Raw genomic sequence first — 22,021 nt, forward strand, 5'->3', positions numbered from 1 at the left:
TGGGCCCTGAGCCAGCTAGCCCGGGGAGGAGGGCGCTGCAGTGGGAGCGTGCGTGCGTGCATGCGTGCATGCGTGCGTGCTGGCTGCGCAGGTCCTGAGACTGATCAGAACTGGCGCACGCAGCTGCAGGGAGACAGCCTGAAGCCGTCAGAGGGCAGCGGCACCCCAGCCATCCCCGTGGGGCCCAGCCCGTTTCCAGAAGCCTTGGCACGAGCAGCCAGTTCATTGCCAGAAGCGCTTACCCGGAAGGCAGCCCTTCTGGGAACGAGGGCGGCTCTGGCTGGGAGCTCGGAGGGTCACTTTCCACTCTGGTCATAGTGCGAGCGCTCTTGCAGGCCGGGCCTCCAGGCTCCTGAGCAGAGGTGACACGATGGGCTCCCACCCAGTGAGCCCTGGGGCCGGTGGGCAGCTCTGGCATGGGAAGGCAGGTGCACGGATGTCCCGTCTGTGTGACGGCGTCCCCACGAGGTGAGCCAGCACAGCGTGTCGGCACTGCCTCTTAACCCCCTGTCGTTTTTTATAATTGGTAGCAACGGCAAAGCCCGGCGTCTCCGCGGTCCCAAACACAGCTCAAGCATCAACTCCTCCGCAGACCCAGGCCCCTCAGCAGAACCCTCCGCCTGTGCCGGCTGCGCCTCACGCCTTTCCTGCTGTCACCCCAGACCTCATCGTCCAGACCCCTGTCATGACAGTGGTGCCTCCCCAGCCTCTGCAGACGCCCCCACCGGTGCCCCCCCAGCCGCCACCCCCACCTGCTCCAGCCCCACAGCCTGTGCAGAGCCACCCGCCTATGATTCCGGCCGCCCCACAACAGCCTGTGAAGGTGAGCCCGTCCTGGGCTGCCGGGGGGATCTGGGGCCCATCCCAGACAGGGTAGGACGGGCTCTGCTTGGCTCCAGATCCTAGAAGTCTTGGGGGGGACTCGGAGCGGGCCTTGTTTCGAGGGCACCCCCTAACTGTGCCTGTGCTCTCGGCAGACAAAGAAGGGGGTGAAGAGGAAAGCGGATACCACCACCCCCACCACCATCGACCCCATTCATGAGCCAGCCTCGCTACCCCCGGAGCCCAAGACCACCAAGCTGGGGCCCCGGCGAGAGAGCAGCCGGCCCGTGAAGCCCCCCAAAAAGGATGTGCCGGACTCCCAGCAGCACCCAGCCCCCGAGAAGGGCAGCAAGGTCTCGGAGCAGCTTAAGTGCTGCAGCGGCATCCTCAAGGAGATGTTTGCCAAGAAGCACGCCGCCTACGCCTGGCCCTTCTACAAGCCCGTGGACGTGGAGGCCCTGGGCCTACACGACTACTGCGACATCATCAAACACCCGATGGACATGAGCACCATCAAGGTGAGGCCCGCGCGGCTGGGCCGGGGCCTGCAGTGCGCCCTGCTGGCAGGTGGGAGCCCGTGCTAGAGGCTTGGTGTCAAGGCCTTGGGGCTGCAGGCGGCTGTCCGCTCTGCTTTCCTAAGGAAGGGCCAGAGCAGGTCTTCCTTGCCCTTAGGGGCCTGGACACTCTGGGGCCGCCTGGGGAATGGTGGCCGCCTGCCTGTCTAAAGAGGCCTGGCCTCTCTCTGCGTAAGAGCGCACACCACCTGCAGATGGACCACCTTTCTGAGGCCTTTCTGCTTTTTATTGAAGCCTGCCCAGTCTTCTTCTGGGCTTGGAAGAAGTCGGCCTGAATTCAGGGCAGGCCGAGGACAGACCGCGTCCCTGTTGGCTTGATCTGTGCCTCCTCCCCCGTGTGGACTCCGCGTCCACTTGCCATTAGCCAGTCCTTGGGCAGGGCTGCTGGCCCCCTCCCCTCACCCCAAGGTTGTTGTCCTGGGCTCCTCTACTCTCAGAAGCCTGAGCGCCGAGCAGCTGGCCAAGCCTGTGCCACGCCGCCCCCTCTGCTCTCGCTAACGGGGGACCTGTGTTGTCTTCACAGTCCAAACTGGAGGCCCGTGAGTACCGGGACGCTCAGGAATTCGGCGCCGATGTCCGATTGATGTTTTCCAACTGCTACAAGTATAACCCTCCTGACCATGAGGTGGTGGCCATGGCCCGGAAGCTACAGGTGAGGCCTGCACGGCGCATGGTCACTTCTGTCACTCTCCTTGGCCGCGTGGACTTGACATGGGCTAATATTACTTTCAAGAAAAAGAAGTTTTGCGTTTTATTTATTTGAAAGGTAGAATGATGAAGAAAGAAAGATTTGGCCTGGCTTGGTAGCCTAGTGGCTAAGATCCTCGCCTTGTACACACCGGGATCCCATGTGGGATCCACTTCCCATCCAGCTTCCCTGCCTGTGGCCTGGGAAAGCAGTCAAGGATGGCCCTGTGACCCTGCACCAACATTGGGAAGCCCGGAAGAAGCTCCTGGCTTCGGATCAGCTCACCTCTCTGGCTATTGTGGCCACTTGAGGAGTGAACCAGCGGATGGAAGATTTTCCTCTCTGTCTCTCCTCCTCTCTGTAAATCTATCCAATAAAAATAATTAAATCTTTCAAAAGAAAAAAAAAAAAACAAAGAGAAAGGTCTTCCATGTTCTGACTTAACTCCCAAAATGCCCACAGCAGCAGGGGCTGGGCCAGGCTGAAGCCAGGCACTCCAAGGCAGAACCCCCGACCCCTCGGCCATCACCTGCCTGCCAGGCACGTGAGCAGGAAACTGGCTCAAAAGGAGAGGTTAGGGCTTGGGTTCGGGTGCTCTGTGGGTGGGCTGGACTGCTGTGCCACAGTGCCTGCCCACTTTGCTTCAAGTTGGAGAGGCCCAGGTGCTGGCCACCTGTTTCTCAGGGGTCCCTGAAGCAAGGAGGGCGTGCACAGCCCTTTGGTGGGGGAGCCCCGATGCCGTGTGTCTGCCCCGCGCCCTTCCTCATGCCGGTTCCTGCAGGGGTGCGTTGGTTTGGTTCGCCCTGCCTTGCTGCAGTTTCTGCTCATGGCCACCCGGTGGCACTGGTGCACTGATGCCTATGGAGGCAGTCGCCTCCCTGCCCGCCTGCTGGAGCTCTCCGGGCTCTGCGGGCTGCACCGGGCCAGGGTGCCGGAGCTCTTCAGGCTCTGCGGGCTGCACCGGGCCAGCACACCGGCCGCTGCTCTTTGGAGTTGGTTTGTCAGAAAGGGAAACCAATGAAGCAAGAGCAGTTGCACATTGTCTCCATCTCGCTCTTTCCGTCCTCTGCTGAAACTCCAGAAGCAGCCTCCTTTCCCAGTCAGATCGATCCGGCAAAGGCAGCCGTTGGGATTTTACGTTTTTCTCCTTCTGGGAGTGGGGTGAGCCCTGCCCCCCCCCCCCCCCCCCCGCCCAGCCCGAGCAGCCATGTGTGCGCCCAGGGCTCGTCCGCTGTGAGGTTCTCTAGTGCCCCGTGGGTTCAGGAGCCGGCTTGCTTACTGACAGGAGGAAGCAGCAGAGGGCAGGCTGTGCTCCAAAAAGCAGAACTCGCATGGAAAGTTACTGTGGGAATGCGCCCACTTCATTCCCCTCTGGGTGTTAGAATTGGAAAACGGACGGGGTCCGGCTGGTGGCTTAGCAGGCTGATCCACTGTCGCTGGCATCCCTTATGGGCACTGCTTTGTGCACCCGTCATTCCCTGCTTGTGATAAGGCCTTCACCTGTACCTGCTGGTTCACTCCTCAGATGGCTGCAGTGGAGAATAAGCTGAGCTGATTGGAGGCCAGGAAATTCTTCCATTTCCACGTGGGCGTGCAGTGGCCCCAGACCCTGAGCCATGCTCCACTGCTCCCCCAGGCACATGAGTAGGAAAGACGGGAATGGGAACAGAGCAGCTGGAACCCAGACTTGACTCTGCAGACAGAGGGTTTGCTTGCTACGCCACCGTGTCGACCCCAATACGTAAATCTTAAGGAAAGACTAAAGTGAAGACAATGTTTGCTCCGAAACGCAGGCTCACAGAGAGAGGGCCAGGAGCGGGAATCTAGCCTTGGGGAGCCAGAGGGTGGAGTGGCCTGTCCGCTGCCTACACAGCGGCGGGGTCCCAGGTTGCTTGGTGCTCTGTTGTGAGACGCAGGGTCGGGAGGTGTGCCCGCAGTGCAGTGCCAGTGGCTCCCAGGGCCTCACCTCGTGGGGCGAAGGAAGCAGCACAGTTTCAAGGCAGCGTGCAATTGTTGTTCCTTTAAACAAGAAAAGATCAATGGAGAGGCTCGGGCTGTAGCATAGCAGGTAAGGCTGCCGCCTGCAGTGCCAGCATCCCACATAGCATAGCAGTCTGAGTCCCAGCTGCTGCCTGGGAAGGTGGCAGGAGGTCGCCCGGGTGTGCCCACACGGGAGACCCAGGAGCTCTGGGCCCCTGGCTTTGGTTGTCTCGGCCATCTGGGGAATGAACCAGCAGGTGTGAGGTAGCGCTCTCTAAGTTTGCATTTTGATTTGTTTTGAAGATTTGTTCTATTATTGGGAGATCAGATCTGCAGAGAAGGAGAGACAGAAAGATCTTCGTTTGCTGGTTCACTCCCCAACTGGCCGCGATGGTCAGAGCTGAGCCAGTCCGAAGCCTGGAGCTGCTTCTGGGTCTCCCGACACGGGTGCAGGGAGCTGAATGGGAATTTGAGTAGCTGGGATGCAAACCGGCACCCGTATGGGATCCTGGCGCTTGCAAGGCGAGGACTTTAGCCACTGGGCTATCAGGCAGGCCCTTAACTTTACTTTTTAAAAAGCAAATGACACTTTGGGACGTGCAGGGCCTTTGCAGTAAATGGCAGAGGCAGGAAAACTGGTGGAGACAGCCATGGCACTCACCTTGGCGTCACAGCTGGTGCCCAGCACCTGGTGCTCACAGGGGACTGCTTCCTGCACCCCTCGCCCCTCATCCTGTATGCCGACCCCTCCGCTGCAGCCTCGGCTCTGATCCCTGGCTCGTGGGCTGGTTTGTCCAGGGGGTCTCTGGTCTCCAGAGCCACCGTCGGCCTGGTGACCTGCTCTGAAGCCGGTGGGGCATGCGCAGTGTACCCAGGCCGCGTTCCCCTCGGGGTTATGGGTTCCTGGCCATCCCTGCCATCCTCACTGGCTCTGCTGCGGGGACACCAGTCCTTTCCATGGATTGTCAGGGTACCACTGGCTTGCTCCATGGGTGACCTGAGGCGCAGGGGCGTGGGGAGAGACTCGGGTCACCCTCTGACTTGCTTCCCATGGTGAGACCAAAGTGGTGCTGGGTCCCAGCGTGGGCGCCCCCGCAGCCCTCATGGGCATGGCTCTCCCTCCCCCAGGACGTTTTCGAAATGCGTTTTGCCAAGATGCCGGACGAGCCCGAGGAGCCAGTGGTACCCATGTCCTCCCCAGCGGCGCCTCCCCCCACCAAGGTGACGGCCCCCCCCTCGTCCAGCGACAGCAGCAGCGATAGCTCGTCGGACAGCGACAGCTCCACCGATGACTCGGAGGAGGAACGGGCCCAGCGGCTGGCCGAGCTCCAGGAGCAGGTGAGGCCCGCGGGGTCAGAGGTCAGCGGGCCGTGCCCATGTGCGGGGGTCACGGCTGTAGATTCTCCCATCCTGTGCAAGCAGAAAGCTGCTCGCCTCCTGCGGGCTGCCCGGGCTGCCCTCTCCCCTGCAGAGCTGGTCAGGAGATCCTTGGGTCCTGGTGCGTCTGTACCCTCCCCTGCCCAGTCTCGCCCTACTGTGGAACCAGGGTCTCCTGGGGCCTCTGCTGTCTTGGGTGGCAAGTTGGGGTGAGAAGGGCTGCTGGCAGGCCTTGGCGTCGGGAGATGCTGGTGAACAGAGCAAATCGCAGGCGCGCCAGTGCGTGCCCCTTGGAGAAGGGGTCCTGACGGCCCGCGTGCGGTCGGTCCACAGCTCAAAGCCGTGCACGAGCAGCTGGCAGCCCTGTCGCAGCCGCAGCAGAACAAACCAAAGAAGAAGGAGAAAGACAAGAAGGAGAAGAAGAAAGAAAAGCACAAGAAGAAAGAGGAGGCGGAGGAGACCAAGAAAAGCAAAGCCAAGGAGCCGCCCCCGAAGAAGGCCAAGAAGAACATGAGCAGCGCTGCCAGGTCTGGGGTCCCCGGGGCTGGGGGTGGGGTGGGTGGGGAGGTGGGGGCGCCCGGGCCTGGCCCCCCCCCCCACGCCCCCCGGGGACCCCTCCGTGACGCTGAGCCGCCCCGTCCCTTCCTAGCAAGAAAGAGCCAGCGCCCATGAAGAGCAAGCCCGCTCCCGCCTACGAGTCCGAGGAGGAGGACAAGTGCAAGCCCATGTCGTACGAGGAGAAGCGGCAGCTGAGCCTGGACATCAACAAGCTGCCCGGGGAGAAGCTGGGCCGCGTGGTGCACATCATCCAGTCGCGGGAGCCCTCGCTCAAGAACTCCAACCCCGACGAGATCGAAATCGACTTCGAGACCCTCAAGCCGTCCACGCTGCGCGAGCTGGAGCGTTACGTCACCTCCTGTCTGAGGAAGAAGAGAAAGCCTCAAGGTACGCGAGCGTGGGGGTTGCGGCGGGGAGCCGGCCCTCCCCGTGGCGGTGGGCTCCGCAAACGTCCCGTCCGTGGCTCCCCGTCCTGCCTCGGACACTGGGCATCTCCTTCCACGTGCCGCCTCCTGGGCTCTGAGCCAGGGCACTGTGCGTGGCTTTTGTCCCCCTGGGCCCCAGTCGGAGCAGTCGCTGATACAGCACAGACCCCCAAGCCCAGCAGGGAACCCGTTCCCGAACCTTCCCGCAGAGGCAGTGTTCCGGGCTTCGAAGGCCCCTGCGGTTGCAGGCTGAGCCAGCTGTCTGCCAGAGTGCTGAAGCACAGGTTGCCCAGCACCAAGAGCCCCGTGGGCTCCCAGGCCACAGGCCCTTCGTCCCGGCGGGTGGGGCTCGTCGTGGCCAGCCAACAGCAGCCCGGGCTCTGGCCCTCCCTTACGTGGTCGTGTTGCTTGGGTTGCAGCTGAGAAGGTCGAAGTGACTGCTGGCTCGTCCAAGATGAAGGGCTTTTCGTCCTCAGAGTCGGAGAGCACCAGCGAATCCAGCTCCTCCGACAGCGAAGACTCCGAAACAGGTTAGGGGACTTGAGCTGGGAGCACCCCGTCAGACGGCTGGGCCGACTCCTCCTCCCACCTCCTGCCCGCCTTCAGCACCAGCTCCAGAGCCTGGGCACAGCGGGCCTGAGGCGGCTTGCTGGGCCTTGCCATCTGTCCATCCCCCATCCTCCCTGGGCTTGTGCAGCAGCGGGTCCATTCTCCACACGCTGCCCGGGCTGAGGGGTCTGACAGCGTGGAAGTGCGGGGAGGGACGCGCAGGGGCTGGGCCGTGACTCTGCCCAGTCTCCCAACCTGGCAGAGGTGGCGGGTGGCATCGCACACACGCATGCCGTGCGCTGCGTTCCCGGGCAGGTGCTCCAGGTGTGTGCTCGCTGGTGTGTTGGCTGTACCTCTCTGCTCCTCACTGCTCATGCCTTGGCAGAGTGCACAGCTGCCCCGAAGGGCCTCGCCACCCTCCTGTACGCATGCCCCCGGTGCCCTTCAGAGGGCATCCAGCTCGGGGCAAGGGGCTATGGGTGGCTGTGGGGAGGGGGCGCTATCCTCGCGGTTCCTTGGCGGGAACAGGTGTTCATCCTGGTCTAGATGGAGGAAAGGCTGGGGGAGAAGCCATGGTTCCCAGGTCCGTCGCCCAACTGTGCTGTGAGGCCGAATTGGCAAATCAGTCATAGGGCAAGCAGGGTTGCTGTACGCGGGTCAGGCTCCATCGGTTGCCCGACAAAGTGTCCTCACGCCTGCGTAACCAGCAGAGAGTCCGTGGAGCCTGGAGTGGGCTCAGGGCTTCTCCGGTTGTCCAGTGCCGTGGACAGCCTCAGTTTGGGTGGGCCACAGGAGATCCGAGACCCACCGTTCATCGAGCTAGCTCCGCGTGTTCTGCGCTCTGACTCCCGTGGGCAGTTTGCCGTCCTGGCCAGCAGGGGACACCATGGCCCTGTTCTGCAGGAAAGGAAGAGGCCCCGGGCTCTCGGGAGGGGGATTGTTAAGTCCATTAGCATTCCCGGCGGCCACCGACCAACTCTTCGCTGTCAGTCCTGAGCAAGCCCCGCACTGGCCTGCGCGCCCGGGTTTTCACCCCTCTGCTGGCTCCTTCCAGGCCACTGCTGTTTGCAGCTTTCCTGGTGGCCGGAGCGGACGTTGGCAGGGGGCCTGGTGCAGCCCTTCGGGGCGGGGTGTGGTGGTCGGGTCGTTTGTCCCCTGGTGCAGTCCGGGCAGGAGCGTGTTCAGGGAGGCAGTGGCGGGGGCGGGGGCAGCCACGGCATTTCCAGCAGCTCTCTGCTGCCACAGAGAAGGGGTTTTTTTAATTTCTTCTCCCACTTGAAGGAAAATGGCAAGGTTGTGCAACAAGTAACATGAGAGTCCTGGGAACAGCCATCCTAGCAGGAAGGAGGGAGGGATTTACAGTCCCGGGGCTGCCGGCTCCCAGGCCCCCCCCCGGCCACCAGCCCCTGGCTGCTCCTGCTGCTCTCCTACCGACTCTTCCGCTGCCCCCTGCCCACCCCACCCCCTCCAGCTGCCTTCCACACCTCAACGTTTTGCTTGACGGATCTCTTTTGTCTCCAAGGCCCCGGGCAGCCCTGTCTGTGCGTGGGTCCCCCAGCGGGCTCCCGGGCCTAGTGGACGTGGCTCCCACGAACCCCCCCTCCTCCGCAGGAGTCTGAGCTCTTCCACCGGGACGGCTCCTGCCAGAGTCCGTGGCCACTTGCAGGCTAGCTCCGCCTTGGGCCCCGGGGAGGAGAGCATTGGAGGTATTTCCCCCTGGTCTTTATGGGGCTGAATTGTTCCCCCCCCCCCCCCTTGTTCTGTTTGCATTTGGCTTGGAGCCAAAATTCCTGAGAGGGCCTATTTTTGTCGCTTGTATTGAGGGTCAGTTTTGCTGACATGGCCCAGAGGCGGAACTCAACAAAAGAAACGGAACAGAGGCGCTAGGTTGGAGTTGGGGGAGGTTGGTCCAAGGAGCCGTCCTGGCAACCGTCCACTGACTGACTGGCAGGGCCACGGCCACGGGGGCTGGTTCTCTGGGGAGGCCGGGCACAGACCAGAAAGATGGGGGGCTGCTCCCCAACCCACGCCCAACTACAGGAGGTACCATCCCCAAGTCGCACGGCTGCCGCTGAACCCAGCTCGGGTTCTGGGCGGATGTGCCGGACCCTTCCCTCCAGCTCGCTCATTGCGGTCTCACACCTGGCTCTTCCCAGCATGCCTTGCCAAGGTCTTGGTGGGCAGGGGTGGCTGTAGGCCTCGGGGGCATCTCGGGGCCGCGGCGGGGTCCAGTGAGGTCCCTCCGACTGTGGTCTTGGCATTACAGCGGGAGCACCGTCCAGCTATTTTGGTCTCCTGATTTCTTTTTTCCCAGGATTGGAACATGTGGGCGTTTCTTAATAGCTCAGAGGGGAAAAGGAATGCTCACTGTTTGGGAAGACTTGACCTGGGAGGTGCAGACGGAGGCGGGGGGGGGGTCTTCTGACACACAGCCAGCCTTGGCGTCCCCGGCACCAGTCACGTCCCAGACTTTGCTGCTCTCCCATGCACAGGGAGCTGGGGGGGCGGGGGTAGGGCTGGCCCCTCGGCGTGGCCAGGTGACGCCCCACCCCCACACATCTGCAGGAGTTGCAGCTGGAGGGCTCCTGGGACTTCACAGTGGGTGAGGGTGAGCCTGGTGGAATGCAGCCCGCACTGCGAGGCCAAGATGGGCGGGTTTTTCCCACGCGCGCCGAGTGCCAGAAAGCAGGGAGCAGGCAGTGTGTCAGTGCGTCCAGCACCATAGCAGAGGCGTCCGCTCCAGTGCGTGGGTGGGAAGCAGCCCGGCGCCCTGGGAAAGGAGGCGGCCACAGACTTTCTCGCTACTTCCCTCCATTGGACTGCAGGGGCCAGGGTGTCCCCTCTCGCCCTCAGGGCCTCCGTTCTCAGGGCGTTTGCTCTACCCTCTCCCAGGCCACGAGCAGGGGCCGCCAGCGGCCCCCCACGCTCCCCTAGTCCAGAAGACGGGCGGTGGGACGGAGCAGGGTCCCCCTGGCTGCTGGGACAGAGCAGGGTCAGCTTGGCAAATGCCAGACGCACAACGTGCACTTGGGCAGGCACAGGTGGCTCTCGTAGCGGCAGCGCTGGTCCGGTCGAGCACGGACGGGCTGGCCGGTGTTGGAGGCGCCCACAGGTGCTGGGTCGGCGGCCCTTCGGAGGGGAGGTGGTCCTGTCTCCAGCCGAGGCCGGCCCGGCACAGGGGGCCTGCTCTGAGTGTGCAGCTCTCTTCTTGTGACTTGGACGGTACATTACACACTATCTCTCACACTGGTTTCTCTCTCCCTCTATGTAGGTCCCGCCTAATCATTGGACACGGACTCTTAATAAAACGGTCTTCAGTTCCAGATTCTTCCTTCCCAGCAAGCTCTAGCTTAAGTTCATTTCCTTCCGTGAAAGGGACAGGACTCCATCAAGTTATGGAATTCCTCAGAGCCCGGGCCTGTTCCCTGGGGTGGATTAGTTCATGTCCAGCAGCGCACGCCCTAGTCCCAGGCTCGGGGAAGGCTGCTTGCCAGCCACCCGGAGCCCCGGCAGAAAGACTGCCTAGCTGTCTGGCGTCCTCGGGGTGGGGGCATCTCCTGGCCAGTCGTGACAATCCCCCCCACACCTCTCCCGGTGGTGCTGCTCCGTGTGCAAAGCCTGCTCGCAAGTGTGTGTGCTCTCTTCGTCCCCTCCCTTTTTTTCTGGGACTGCTCCCCCTCTCGGACCTTGCAGTACCATTAGCCCAGGAAGGCTCTCACTCGGTGGGAGGAAGCAACTGAGCTCACAGGGGCTCCCCAAAGAGCAGTGGGGGGCTGTAGAGGAGAGGCCGGCTCCCCCGGGGGCCTGCAGGGAGAGGCCGTTGGGGCCGCCGCCCTGACCCTCCCTCCCAGGAGCCTGGAAGCCGCTGCTCCTTAAGTCTGTCTACCTGCACTGTGGCAGGGCTGCCTGGCAGGTGCCCTTGGGCTGACCGGTGCGTGTCCCCGAGGGCTGCTCGACGGCACGGGTGCCCTGCTGGGGCAGGCGAGGGTGACCGCCTCCCCCCAGCCCTCCCAGAGGCATCGGGGAGGCGGGTTGGTTTTGTTTTTTTTGTTTTTTTTTTTGGTTGGTTTTTTTTTTGCTCTAAAAGTAAATGCCGGCCCTTTTTTGGTCATGAACCCAGCATCTCAGCAGAAAACTGCCTGGCGCACAACGTGCCCTCAGGAACATCTACATTTTCGGGGCTTCCCCCCCCCCCCCGCACTTTCTAGAACTGTTGTTTGTGCTTCTCGGAGGCGTGTCCGTCTCCTGGCATCCCTAGGAGCTGGCAGCAGGCTTGGGGATGAGCTCCTGGTGGCCCTGGGCAGCCCCCTGGTCCCCTCCAGTCTCTGGGCCCTGCACCTGCTGCAATACTCCCAACTTCCAGGCCGCCCTGACCCCTCTCTGGCATCCAACTTCCAGTCGGCTCCATTTTGCCAAACAGACTATTTTAATCTGCCCTGTGGCCTATGCCTGATGTGGTCCCAGTAGAACTTGGCCCACCTGGGGCTATGGGGTGGCGGGGGGGCTTCGCACCCAGAGGTTCCCACAGGACAGCTGGGGACCTACTGGCATTGTCTTTCTGGAAAGATCGTGCTCTCTTGGACCCAGTGGCAGCCTGTGTTCCCACAGTGTCTGGGCGCCCATGCTGCCTGCCCACGTGCGCACGGGCAGCCGGAGCCCCAGGCCAGCTCTCCCTGCGGCTGGGTCCACGCCCTGTGTTGTTGAGGGCCCCCCCCCAATTGCTTCTTGCCCGTGGCGGGGCTTGGCATCTGGCAGGGAGCGCTCAGGGTTCATGGAACTGGAGAGGTCTTAGCTGTGAACTGTCCCAGGAACAGCCAGAGGGGACGGTGCCCACCCCCTCCTGGGTGGCAACTTCCTCTGCACAGGAGTGGGAGGTACCGTCCGGAGGCCTCCTCGCACCAACCAGCCAGCCAGCCAGCCAGGCAGCTGTGGGTCCTGGCGGGGTTAGGGTTGGGGGGTGATGGACTGGGGTGAAAAAAACAAAATCAGTGTTTTGATCAGATTTTACCAAAAAAAAAAAAAAACACCATTTTATTTCTTTGTACAATTTCCCATCCTATGTAAAGCTGCGTTTGTGTTGAGTTGAAGATTTTTCGTGGAATAAAGATCACACCATCCTTGACGCCACCTTCATGCAACCCTTTCCAGAGAGTTTTGTGTGGGGGTGTCTGGGGGCTGGTGTGTTGTGAAGCTGTGCCCTTCCTGTCTTGTCTACTGACTGGTCACCCTGACCTGCGGCTCGGGCCACGTGAGTCAACAGTGGGTTATCTTTACCCCCCGACCGCCTCGCTGGTCTGGTCTGGTCCTGAAGGTCTGCCATGCCTTGCGTCTCCCTCCTTCCCTGTCCAAAGTGGCCCTTGGAGACGCGTCCCCTGGAACCCTACCGGTCACTGGGCCTTGTCCCGTGGGCCTCTGCTCAGAGCCTGCTCGTAGACTACACAGGCCTGGAACAAGCTGCCTGCTTTGATGCTTCCTCTGTTAGCTTCCCGTTACTGCTCAAGTCCCTTCAAAGGTGTGCTTACTGTGCAGGCACCTGCCGCCTTGGCTCCATCGTGCTGGGCAACGCCTCCAAGGCACCCACTGCCCCAGTCCCACACACATACTGCACCTTGAGCACCCCACCCCCCCCCAGCTGCCGACTTGGCCTGGCATCCAGGGGTGGGGCTGGGCCTCCGGGCCTGCGGTCTGGGCATTTGTGTGAGGATGTGGGTCTGTCTGTAGCTGCTGAGGTCTGTGTCCACGTCTTGTCTGCGTGGAGCGTTGCGCTCTCGGAGCACAAGGTCCCTTCGCCTCGTCTCTCGTGGCACACGACACCGCACGGAAGTCTAGCGTAGCCCTCTCTCTGCAGGGCAGCTCCGGGCAGAGGTAGCTGAAGCAAAGCATGCGTCCTTCAGCGCCAGCTGTGAGAGCAGGCAGCCTGGCTGGAAGCTCGGGTCACCAGGCAAAACCATGTGGTGCCCCTTGGCGTCAGGATCCCGTAAGGCATCCTGCCATGGGGCTGCTCTCCTGTCTGCTAACAGCCGGGTGCAGGCTAGGGCCGCCCCTTTCCCTCTGTGTGGTCAAGGGCATCGAGCTGGCAAGGTTCCTTAGTGTTGACCCTCTGCAGTGGGAGCTAGGCGGGCACACCTTGCAGAGAAGCCTGGGGCCCCGGGGTCGCACAGCAGGGCCTTCTGAGGTCCATCTGCACCGGGGCAACCCCTCCTGCCTCCAGCCAGCTAGGGCAGCGGGCACCTGTCCCTGTGATCTCTGTCATTCCGTTCGACTTCCAAGCAGGGTGGCAGCGGTGGTGGGTGGGGGGGTCCTCACTGCGTGCCCACCTGCCCGTTCCTTCCTTAACGTTCCCATGGATGTATCCTGGCTGTGCCTCCGTCGCAGCCCCCAACCTGAGCGTGTCTGCTTGTTCTTGGAGGTCAGGAAGGAGAGGGGGCTCAGAAACAGCCCCCCCCCCAGCATTACTATGTTTGAAGATATTTAACCCTGGAAAAATCCCCTCACATCTTGGAACCTACTGTTCTTCAGCTGTCACTTGAATTATTTCCAACATCACAGGTGGTTCCTGGGCAGAGCAAGTTGGGGTTCCGGGCGTACTGGCCACCGAGTCACCAGGGCGGGTCCAAGCCAGCCCAGCACAGGCTGCCGGGTGTAGTTTCAGCACGGGTGGTCGGGATCCGGATGGGGGAGGCCTGTTGGGGCAGGGGGCTGCCCCAAGCAACAGGAAGAGGGAGGGTAGATTGATGGGACCCGTATCTCCTTTTCCATCCCTCCCCCCGTGACGGCCACCTTGTCCCCAACAGAATCTGGTCACCCTGGTTCCACGTCACTTAGCCCTTAGCCTGAAATGCGCCCTCCGTCTTAACACCGCTCCCGTGTTCCGCAGCCAGCTCGTGGGTCTCCCTTTCCCAGAGCCTCACCGTCTTCTCTTTTCCTCCACAGAGATGGCTCCCAAGTCGAAAAAGAAGGGGCATCCCGGGAGGGACCAGAAGAAGGTGCGTAGGCTGCCTGGCATCATCTTTCTGGGTGCCCCTGCCCCGGGGCGGGGGGGAAGCCTGAGGTCGGGCCCCCAGCCCGTGACGTCCGCCCTGTCTCTTCACCTGCAGCAGCATCACCATCACCACCATCAGCAGCTGCAGCCGGCCCCAGCCCCCATGCCTCAGCAGCCGCCTCAGCCTCCTCAGCAGCCTCCGCCCCCTCCGCCCCCACCACAGCCGCAGCCTCCCCCTCCGACGCCGCAGCAGCAGCAGCCACAGCCCCCGCCGCCCCCGCCACCGCCCTCTTCCATGCCACAGCAGGCGGCCCCGGCCATGAAGTCCTCGCCCCCGGCCTTCATTCCCGCCCAGGTGCCCGTCCTGGAGCCCCAGCTCCCAGGCAGCGTCTTTGACCCCATTCCTCACTTCACCCAGCCCATCCTGCACCTGCCGCAGCCCGAGCTGCCCCCCCACCTGCCCCAGCCGCCCGAACACAGCACTCCTCCCCATCTCAACCAGCATGCTGTGGTGTCGCCCCCAGGTGAGTGCGGTGGCCCCACTCCCCTTCCCCACGCTGGGCTGGGAGTGGTGTCAGGGGGACGGTGGGAGAGGCGGCCGTGTCCCGGGAGCTCTAGGCCCAGGACCAGCCCCTGCCTGGTCTGAGTGACCTTCCGCTCCAAGGGCTGCACCTGGGCCTGGAGACCTCCCTGAGACCAGTCTGTACTGGAGTTTGTGGAGCCCGGGGAGGGTTTGTTGATGGGAGGGAGGCCCGGGGGAAGCCAGGATGGAGTGATGGGGCCGGGCCGGGCCTGGGCACTGCTGCTCAGGCCTGCCCTGCAATGTGTCATTCCAGCTTTGCACAATGCACTGCCCCAGCAGCCATCGCGGCCCAGCAACCGAGCTGCCGCCCTGCCCCCCAAGCCTGCCCGGCCAGCTGTGTCTCCTGCCCTGGCCCAGCCCCCTCTGCTCCCACAGCCCCCCATGGCCCAACCCCCCCAAGTGCTGCTGGAAGATGAGGAGCCGCCCGCCCCACCCCTGACCTCCATGCAAATGCAGCTGTACCTGCAGCAGCTGCAGAAGGTGCAGCCCCCCACACCGCTACTCCCTTCCGTGAAGGTGCAGTCCCAGCCCCCGCCGCCCCTGCCGCCCCCGGCCCACCCTTCCGTGCAGCAGCAGCTCCAGCAGCAGCCGCCGCCGCCGCCCCCTCCGCCCCAACCCCAGCCCCCACCGCAACCACAACATCAGCCCCCACCGCGGCCCGTGCATTTACAACCCATGCAGTTCTCTGGTCATATCCAGCAGCCCCCGCCACCCCCAGGCCAGCAGCCCCCGCACCCACCGCCCAGCCAACAGCCACCCCCACCGCAGCCCGCCAAGCCTCAGCAAGTCATCCAGCACCACCCTTCGCCACGGCATCACAAGTCAGACCCCTACTCAGCCGGTGAGTGCCCCTTGGGCTCCGTCCGCACCGAGCCTGCCAGGCACAGGCTGCGTGCAGTGAGGCTCAGTGCCTCCTGCAGCTCCTGGCCAGGGGTTTCCAGAACACCCGAGGTGGCCTGGAGGGGAGCTCCACCTTGGTCCTTTCCGTCGCGGTCCTGGTCAGGGGCCGCACACCCGCAAGAGCTACTGTGGGACAGCAGAGTGGGGGGCAGCTGTGGGCACGAAGCCTGGAGGCCCATCCAAGAGCCAGCTTCGCTCTCTGAGGCCGGACTCCTGTTCCCGTCCAGGAGCCCTCCTACTTTGCCTGTGTTCTTGATTTTTTGTTGTTGTTGTTGTTTTTTAATGTGGATAACCAAAATGTTCCGGCTGGCTCCAGCAGGAAGTGTTCCAGCCAATGCCTCATGACGTGGTCATTCAGGACAGGGGGTCTGGCCTCGGCAGTGGAGGCTCATCTGTCTTGGGTGCACTGGGTGCTGCCTGTCAATGGGGCAGCCAAGTCAGACTCGGGATGGCTTCGGAACCCAGCAGGAGCCGTCAGGCGCCAAGTGGCTGGCTGCCTGTGTACCCCAAGCCAAGGGCAGCTGTGCGTGTGTCCTGGGAAACTGCTGTGGGCCTGGCTGGCCCCGGCACAGCTGCACCTGCTACAAGGCCAGAGCCAAGGCTCGCTTTCCCTTGGGGGAGGGCATGGGGAGCATGGATAGGTAAACAAGGCCCTCAGAAGAGCTGGCACTGGGCGTCCACCTAGGACCTGCAGGTCTGCCTTGTGGTCCCTCCCACACCAGTCCCTCGGGTCTTGTAGCCGAGGACCCGGCAGTTCTGTCCTGTGGTCTGAAAGTCAAGGGTCCCAACCTCGGGCACCCGGCCAGCCAGCCTTGTACTGCCTTCTGTGGGTCAGTGAGCGTCTTCCGAGGGCCAGGGGTGGAAAAGGCTTCCTCTGCCTGGGGCCAGTCGGATGTCTGCGTCGTCATCATTCGTGGCCACCGGAAACCGTCAGCTGAGGCTGCAGTCAGAAAGTCCCCAGCCCCGCTCTCCAGCCACACCCCACGGGTCCTGCCATTGTCCAAGCCCACTTGGCGGGTGTTTCCAGTGGGGTCGTCCTGTCCGAGGGGCTGGGGGCAGACTGAAAAGGCCAGTGGAGCTTGCCACCCCAAGAACACTGTATTTGGTGCCTTTGGTCAGGAAGGGGTCTGTGTGGAACCCAGGGGTGCCCATGCTTTGAGAGGCCAGGAAATAGACCCCGGGCAGCACATGGAGCCAAGGCGTGGCAGAGAGTCCGTCATCTCTCTGGGCACTGACTGGGGCTGCTCCCGGGCTGGGGCAGGCCGAGGTGTGTTGGCCTCGATTCTGCAAGGGTTGGAGCAGAGGGCCCGATCCTGAGATTGGAGCACGTGACAGAGAGCTGGTGAAAAGCTGATGAGTCTAGTTGAGGCGGCTCCTTTCCCAGAGGCCGGGAGCAGGGTTCAGAGCTTCCCTGACCCTCCCAGGCTCCTCGGTCCCTCCCAGGTGGTCCATTGGCCAGAACGCTTCTGGAAATGGCACGCCCAGGCCTGTCGTGCCTGCTGTACTGCTGTGGGACGGAGTCCGGCATCGAACCTGGGGAGGGTCTTAAAGCTCGCCCAGTCCTCCCCGTGTGTCCAGCACGTGTAGCCCAGGCGGCGTTTACAACCGTCAGCTTTGCTGAGCCATGCTGACGCCCAGAGCCTGACGGTGGGCTAGGGGCATGTCTTCTTGGAGCCCACTGGTTGCCAGCCAGGCCAGGCCCTGTGCTGTTCTGTCCTTGGGATGCCTCTCGGCCCGAGGGCCTCAGGGCTGGCAGCCTGACACCCATGCTTGTCCCCTTCCAGGTCACCTCCGTGAAGCTCCCTCCCCGCTTATGATGCATTCTCCCCAAATACCACCGTTCCAGAGCCTCACCCACCAGTCTCCTCCCGAGCAGAATGTCCAGCCCAAGAAGCAGGTAACGGGCTGGGCTGATGCACAGCACCCAGGGTTAGGCCGGGGCCAGGGCCGGCTGCCCACCTCACCAGGCCATCCTGCCTCTGTCGTCCCAGGAGCTACGTGCGGCCTCTGTGGTGCAGCCCCAGCCCCTGGTGGTGGTGAAGGAGGAGAAAATCCACTCGCCCATCGTTCGCAGCGAGCCCTTCAGCCCCTCGCTGCGGCCAGAGCCCCCAAAGCACCCAGAGAGCATCAAGGCCCCCGTCCACCTGCCTCCGCGTGAGTGTCCTCCCGCCCACAGCTGGGACTGCACGCCAGCTCGCTGGGCGCGGCAGCAGGCCTGGACCCACGGCTGTTTGTGTTCCAGGCCCCGAGATGAAACCTGTGGACGTGGGCAGGGCTGTGATCCGGCCCCCTGAGCAGACAGCGCCCCCGCCGGGCGCCCCCGACAAGGACAAGCAGAAGCAAGAACCCAAGACGCCAGTCGCACCCAAAAAGGTGGGGACGAGAGGCCTGCCCGTGCCCTCGGCCGGAGAGGTGCCCTGCCCAGCCACACGGGCCTCACCTGGCCTTTCTTACCCGGCAGGACCTGAAGATCAAGAACATGGGCTCCTGGGCCAGCCTGGTACAGAAACACCCAACCACCCCGTCCTCCACCGCCAAGTCGTCGAGTGACAGCTTCGAGCAGTTCCGCCGCGCTGCCCGCGAGAAGGAGGAGCGAGAGAAGGCCCTGAAGGCGCAGGCCGAGCACGCCGAGAAGGAGAAAGAGCGGCTGCGGCAGGAGCGCATGAGGTAGGCAGGGTCCCTGGGCACAGGCCTAGGGGTCCCCTTGGGCCTCCCAGGTCGCTGCTGACCAAGGCGCGCGCCTGCTGTGCCTGCCCAGGAGCCGCGAGGATGACGACGCGCTGGAGCAGGCGCGGCGTGCCCACGAGGAGGCCCGCCGACGCCAGGAGCAGCAGCAGCAGCAGCAGCGCCAGGAGCAGCAGCAGCAGCAGCAACAGCAGCAGCAGCAGCAACAACAGGCAGCTGCCGTGGCCGCGGCTGCCGCCCCCCAGGCCCAGAGTTCCCAGCCCCAGTCCATGCTGGACCAGCAGCGGGAGCTGGCCCGGAAGCGGGAGCAGGAACGGCGACGCCGGGAGGCGGTGAGCCCCCCCAATCCCCTCCCCCCGGGGGGGGGGGTCCTGGGATGCCAGAGCAGTGGGCAGGATGGGCAGGGAGCAACCTGAGGCTCACAGCTCACTGTGGCTCCCTCCTTGCTCTCCAGATGGCAGCTACGATCGACATGAATTTTCAGAGCGATCTCTTATCAATATTTGAAGAAAATCTTTTCTGAGAGCACCTAGGTGACTTTTGACTTTCCGGCGACACGTTGACTCTCCATAGTGTTAGGGGGGCGGCAGTGGAGGGAGGCAGGAGCCGCGGCCAGCGGTGTTTTCTGGCCTCACCCTCCTGCATGCTATGCCCGGGGCAGGCCTGACGGGGCAACTGAGGATCGCAGAGCCTGTCTGCCTTACAGCCAGCCGGACAGACATGCCACCACCCGCCACCCCCTCGCAGGACGTCGGCTCAGAGCTCGTTTCGGGACAAGGCGCGCTGCGGCCCCGTGCACGGGGCGGAAGGCCGCCTCCCCAGCCAGTGTCCACAGTGTCCACAGGACATGGTCACTGCCGCCACCGTGACTTGGTTTTCTGTTTCCGGGAACGTGACGTGTGTGAGGGTCCCGCCTGCCGGGAGTCCTCCCCTAACCCCCTGCCATCGCCACCCACTCCCAGGCGGCCAGGGCAAGGCGCCCCGCGGGCTGGAAGCAAGCCAGGGCACCGGCCCGCACCCCTTGCTGGCACTGACTTTGCCTTGAATAGAGCCCCCCTCTCCCCCCACCCCCCCCACAAGCCTTTAACGGAGAGCCACTCTCTTTAAGTGTTTGCTTGTGCAAAAGGGAATAGCGCCGTGGAGGTGTGTGTGTCCACGGCCACGCAGAGCGCGGCGCCCGCCCCACGGGCGCCAGTGGGCGGGCCTTGCCAGGGGAGTGAGGCCACCAACCAAAGTCAGTTCCTCTCCCACCTGTGTTTCTGGGTGTTTTTGTTTTGTTTTGTTTGTTTTTTTTTTTTTTTCTATATATATATTTTTTGTTGAAGTCTATTTTATTTTTAACTCTCTCTCCTCCAGACACAATAGCACTGCTTATTTCAAATGGTGTGACCGTCTCCTCGCGGCAGCTGCCACCGCGCTGTGGGTAGTGTGTGACCGTGGCTGTACTGTTTAGTAAGCATAGTTGGCATATCTTTGTTTGAAGTTTGTTGGTGACTCCAACCAAACTGGTGTAAAAACGAAACAACAAACACACACAAAAAAAAAACCCTCCGAAGAGTTTAAAAAAATCCACAAAAAAAAAAAAAAAAAAACCAACCCAAGACACACAAAGACCCTGCCTATATTTTACACAGTTGCAAATTTTATAAGTCTATTTTTAATTCTAAAACCAGAAACCTACAATTTCTTTCTCTCCCCACCTTGCCAATCTGTTGGCTTTGTTTTTCTTTTTTTTAAATGTCAAATCTGTTGGGGTTTTTTTTGTTTGTTTGTTTGTTTGTTTTTCTTTTTACCAAGAAAGGCAGGGCCTGAGGAAGAAGTGGGCCCTGGGTACTGTGGCATTTGGGGGGTGGGGCATAAAGACTGAGACAGAGCGCCCCCTCCCCAGCCCAGCCCCGGGCCCTGCCCCTACCCTGCCGACTGCTCCTTCCTTTGCTGGTTTTTTTGTTTTTAATTTTATAATTGGAACCCCTAGTGAGGTTACGCGTGCCATGAGAAACCCACCCCTCCAGCACAACGCTGGCGCCTCAGCGTTGGCCAAACTCCGGAGTCACTGAGTGGTTTGACTTCCATACGGTGAATATGCATTTGGTCTGTACTGATCATGGAATAAACACATCTCTCTTTTTCTAAATGCTGGCGTCTCCCTGACATTTCTTTGGTGAAACCGCTGTCGGGCCTAGGGTTAGGTCAGCCCAGGGCCTCTCCCCCCAGCCCCCGTGCCCCCCTGGCCAAACTTTGGCAGCGTTGTCCCCTCCCGTCCACACCACCTCCGCTTCTTTCCGCGCTCCTTTCGTTGAGCTCAGGTTTAACCAGATATCCTTAGACACACAGACCTGCCCGCAAGACCGGGTCCTCAACCCCGACACACGTGTTCCCACCTGCAAAGGCCCCCTCGCCGCCCCGGGGGATAGGCAGCCCCTAGGACGGGAGGTACGTGTGTGTTGATTTCCGTATAATGCGATTGTTCCTGGCGCTGCCGCTTGCCAACCTGCAGCCCCCTGCCCTCCCTGAACCCCAAAGCCTCCCCTCTCCCCACAGCGTTCATCTGTACTCGGCACTGGGGCTGTCCAAGCCTTCAGCCCCCAGTGGGGTCCATACACACACACACACACACACACACACACACATATCTTGCCCCAGAACTCTTGTGTTTATTCTTAAGGGTTTCTTCCAGCTCCCCCCACACACCCCCCAAAGTCCTTATCTTAGGTCCCGGTTCAAATTTGTCCATCAACATCCTGACCCCCGGGGCTCGGTTGCCTCTGACTGTGGTCACTCTCTTGCTAAGACGGCGAGCTGTGCTGTGGCCCAGTGCACGCCACGCTGCGCTGCAAATAGTGTAGACCCAGGTGGGATCTGTGGGTCGATCTCCCCCTCCAGCAGCCATCCACCCTTCCCCACGATACTAACAAATCTTCGTCTTTTGTCTGAGAGTAAGAGGTGCGTGTACAAGCCCCCCGCCGTACTGTATGCACGATCGCTCGGCCAATAATTATGTCAGTGAATCTGAGACTTGTTAAAACACTTCAGACATTTGTAGAGGGAGTTCGTAGACTTTTCACTTATAAAGGTTTTTTTTTTTTTTTTTTTTTGGTGCAGTTCTCATTGCAAAAAATAAACATTTGTATTGAATATAAAAATTCAAGACTCCTGTGGTGGCTCGAGACTTAGGTGGGGGGGGAGGGCCTTGTGGCGAAGGAGGGTGGGACATTGATTCCAAAAGCCACATGCCACGAGGCAGGCCCAGGAGCGCCCTGTGCAGGGAAGTGATTGGATGGTAAGGTCCTGGGCACCAGAGCCTGCCTGGGCTCCGTAACTCGGGATGCTGTCATTTGACCACTCTTGGCCTGGAGGTGGACCGCGCTGGACGGGAGTGTTGGGCAGCCTGCACCGCGCACAGCCTCGCGGACGGTCCTGGTGGATGGCAGGCAGCCTTGTAGGAATTGCAGGTCTGGTTCCCGGCTGCTCTGCTTGCAGTCCAGCTGCAGAGCGAGGCGGGGAGGCCCGAGTCCCTGGGACCCTGTCGCCCCAGCGATGGACACCACGGCGGAGCTGCAGGCTCCTGGCTCCCTCCTTGACCCCCTGTGTCGGTGGAGGAGGCTGGGAGGAGTGGATTGCAGGTCTCGGCTTCTCCTCGTTGTCTAACCCTGCTTTTAAAAGATAGATACAATCTTTCTTTTAAAAAAGGAGAACAGGAAAAAGTGCCTGAAGCACACTTATAGAGATGATTACCACCATGGACAACCCCAAGAGAGCCGAAGGCGTTCCCAGGGACGGGAGAAGTGGGGCCGCCGACCCGCTGACTTCATCCTGCCATTTAGGGAAGCTGATAAGATGGCCCACGCCCAAAATAACAGGGATGCAGGCAGGGTTCAATGATGGGTGTCCTCAGGA

At 61.9% G+C, this 22,021-nt stretch overlaps 1 protein-coding gene across 1 annotated transcript in view; it reads left to right on the forward strand.

Annotated features, from left to right (window-relative positions):
* BRD4 (bromodomain containing 4) overlaps positions 1-18,654 on the forward strand; it is a 59,389-nt gene extending 40,735 nt beyond the window's left edge. Inside the window, 16 exon segments of the mRNA XM_058657831.1 lie at positions 531-823; positions 978-1,340; positions 1,921-2,049; positions 5,194-5,403; positions 5,776-5,971; positions 5,974-6,387; positions 6,845-6,955; positions 13,908-13,960; positions 14,075-14,480; positions 14,793-15,380; positions 17,224-17,336; positions 17,431-17,593; positions 17,682-17,812; positions 17,901-18,106; positions 18,198-18,456; positions 18,579-18,654. Coding sequence (XP_058513814.1) covers positions 531-823; positions 978-1,340; positions 1,921-2,049; positions 5,194-5,403; positions 5,776-5,971; positions 5,974-6,387; positions 6,845-6,955; positions 13,908-13,960; positions 14,075-14,480; positions 14,793-15,380; positions 17,224-17,336; positions 17,431-17,593; positions 17,682-17,812; positions 17,901-18,106; positions 18,198-18,456; positions 18,579-18,647 — 3,704 coding nt within the window. The 3' untranslated portion in view covers positions 18,648-18,654.
* Positions 18,655-22,021: the final 3,367 nt, after the last annotated feature.

The sequence above is a fragment of the Ochotona princeps genome, chromosome 33 (genome assembly GCF_030435755.1).
Source record: "Ochotona princeps isolate mOchPri1 chromosome 33, mOchPri1.hap1, whole genome shotgun sequence".
Taxonomy (NCBI): domain Eukaryota; kingdom Metazoa; phylum Chordata; class Mammalia; order Lagomorpha; family Ochotonidae; genus Ochotona; species Ochotona princeps.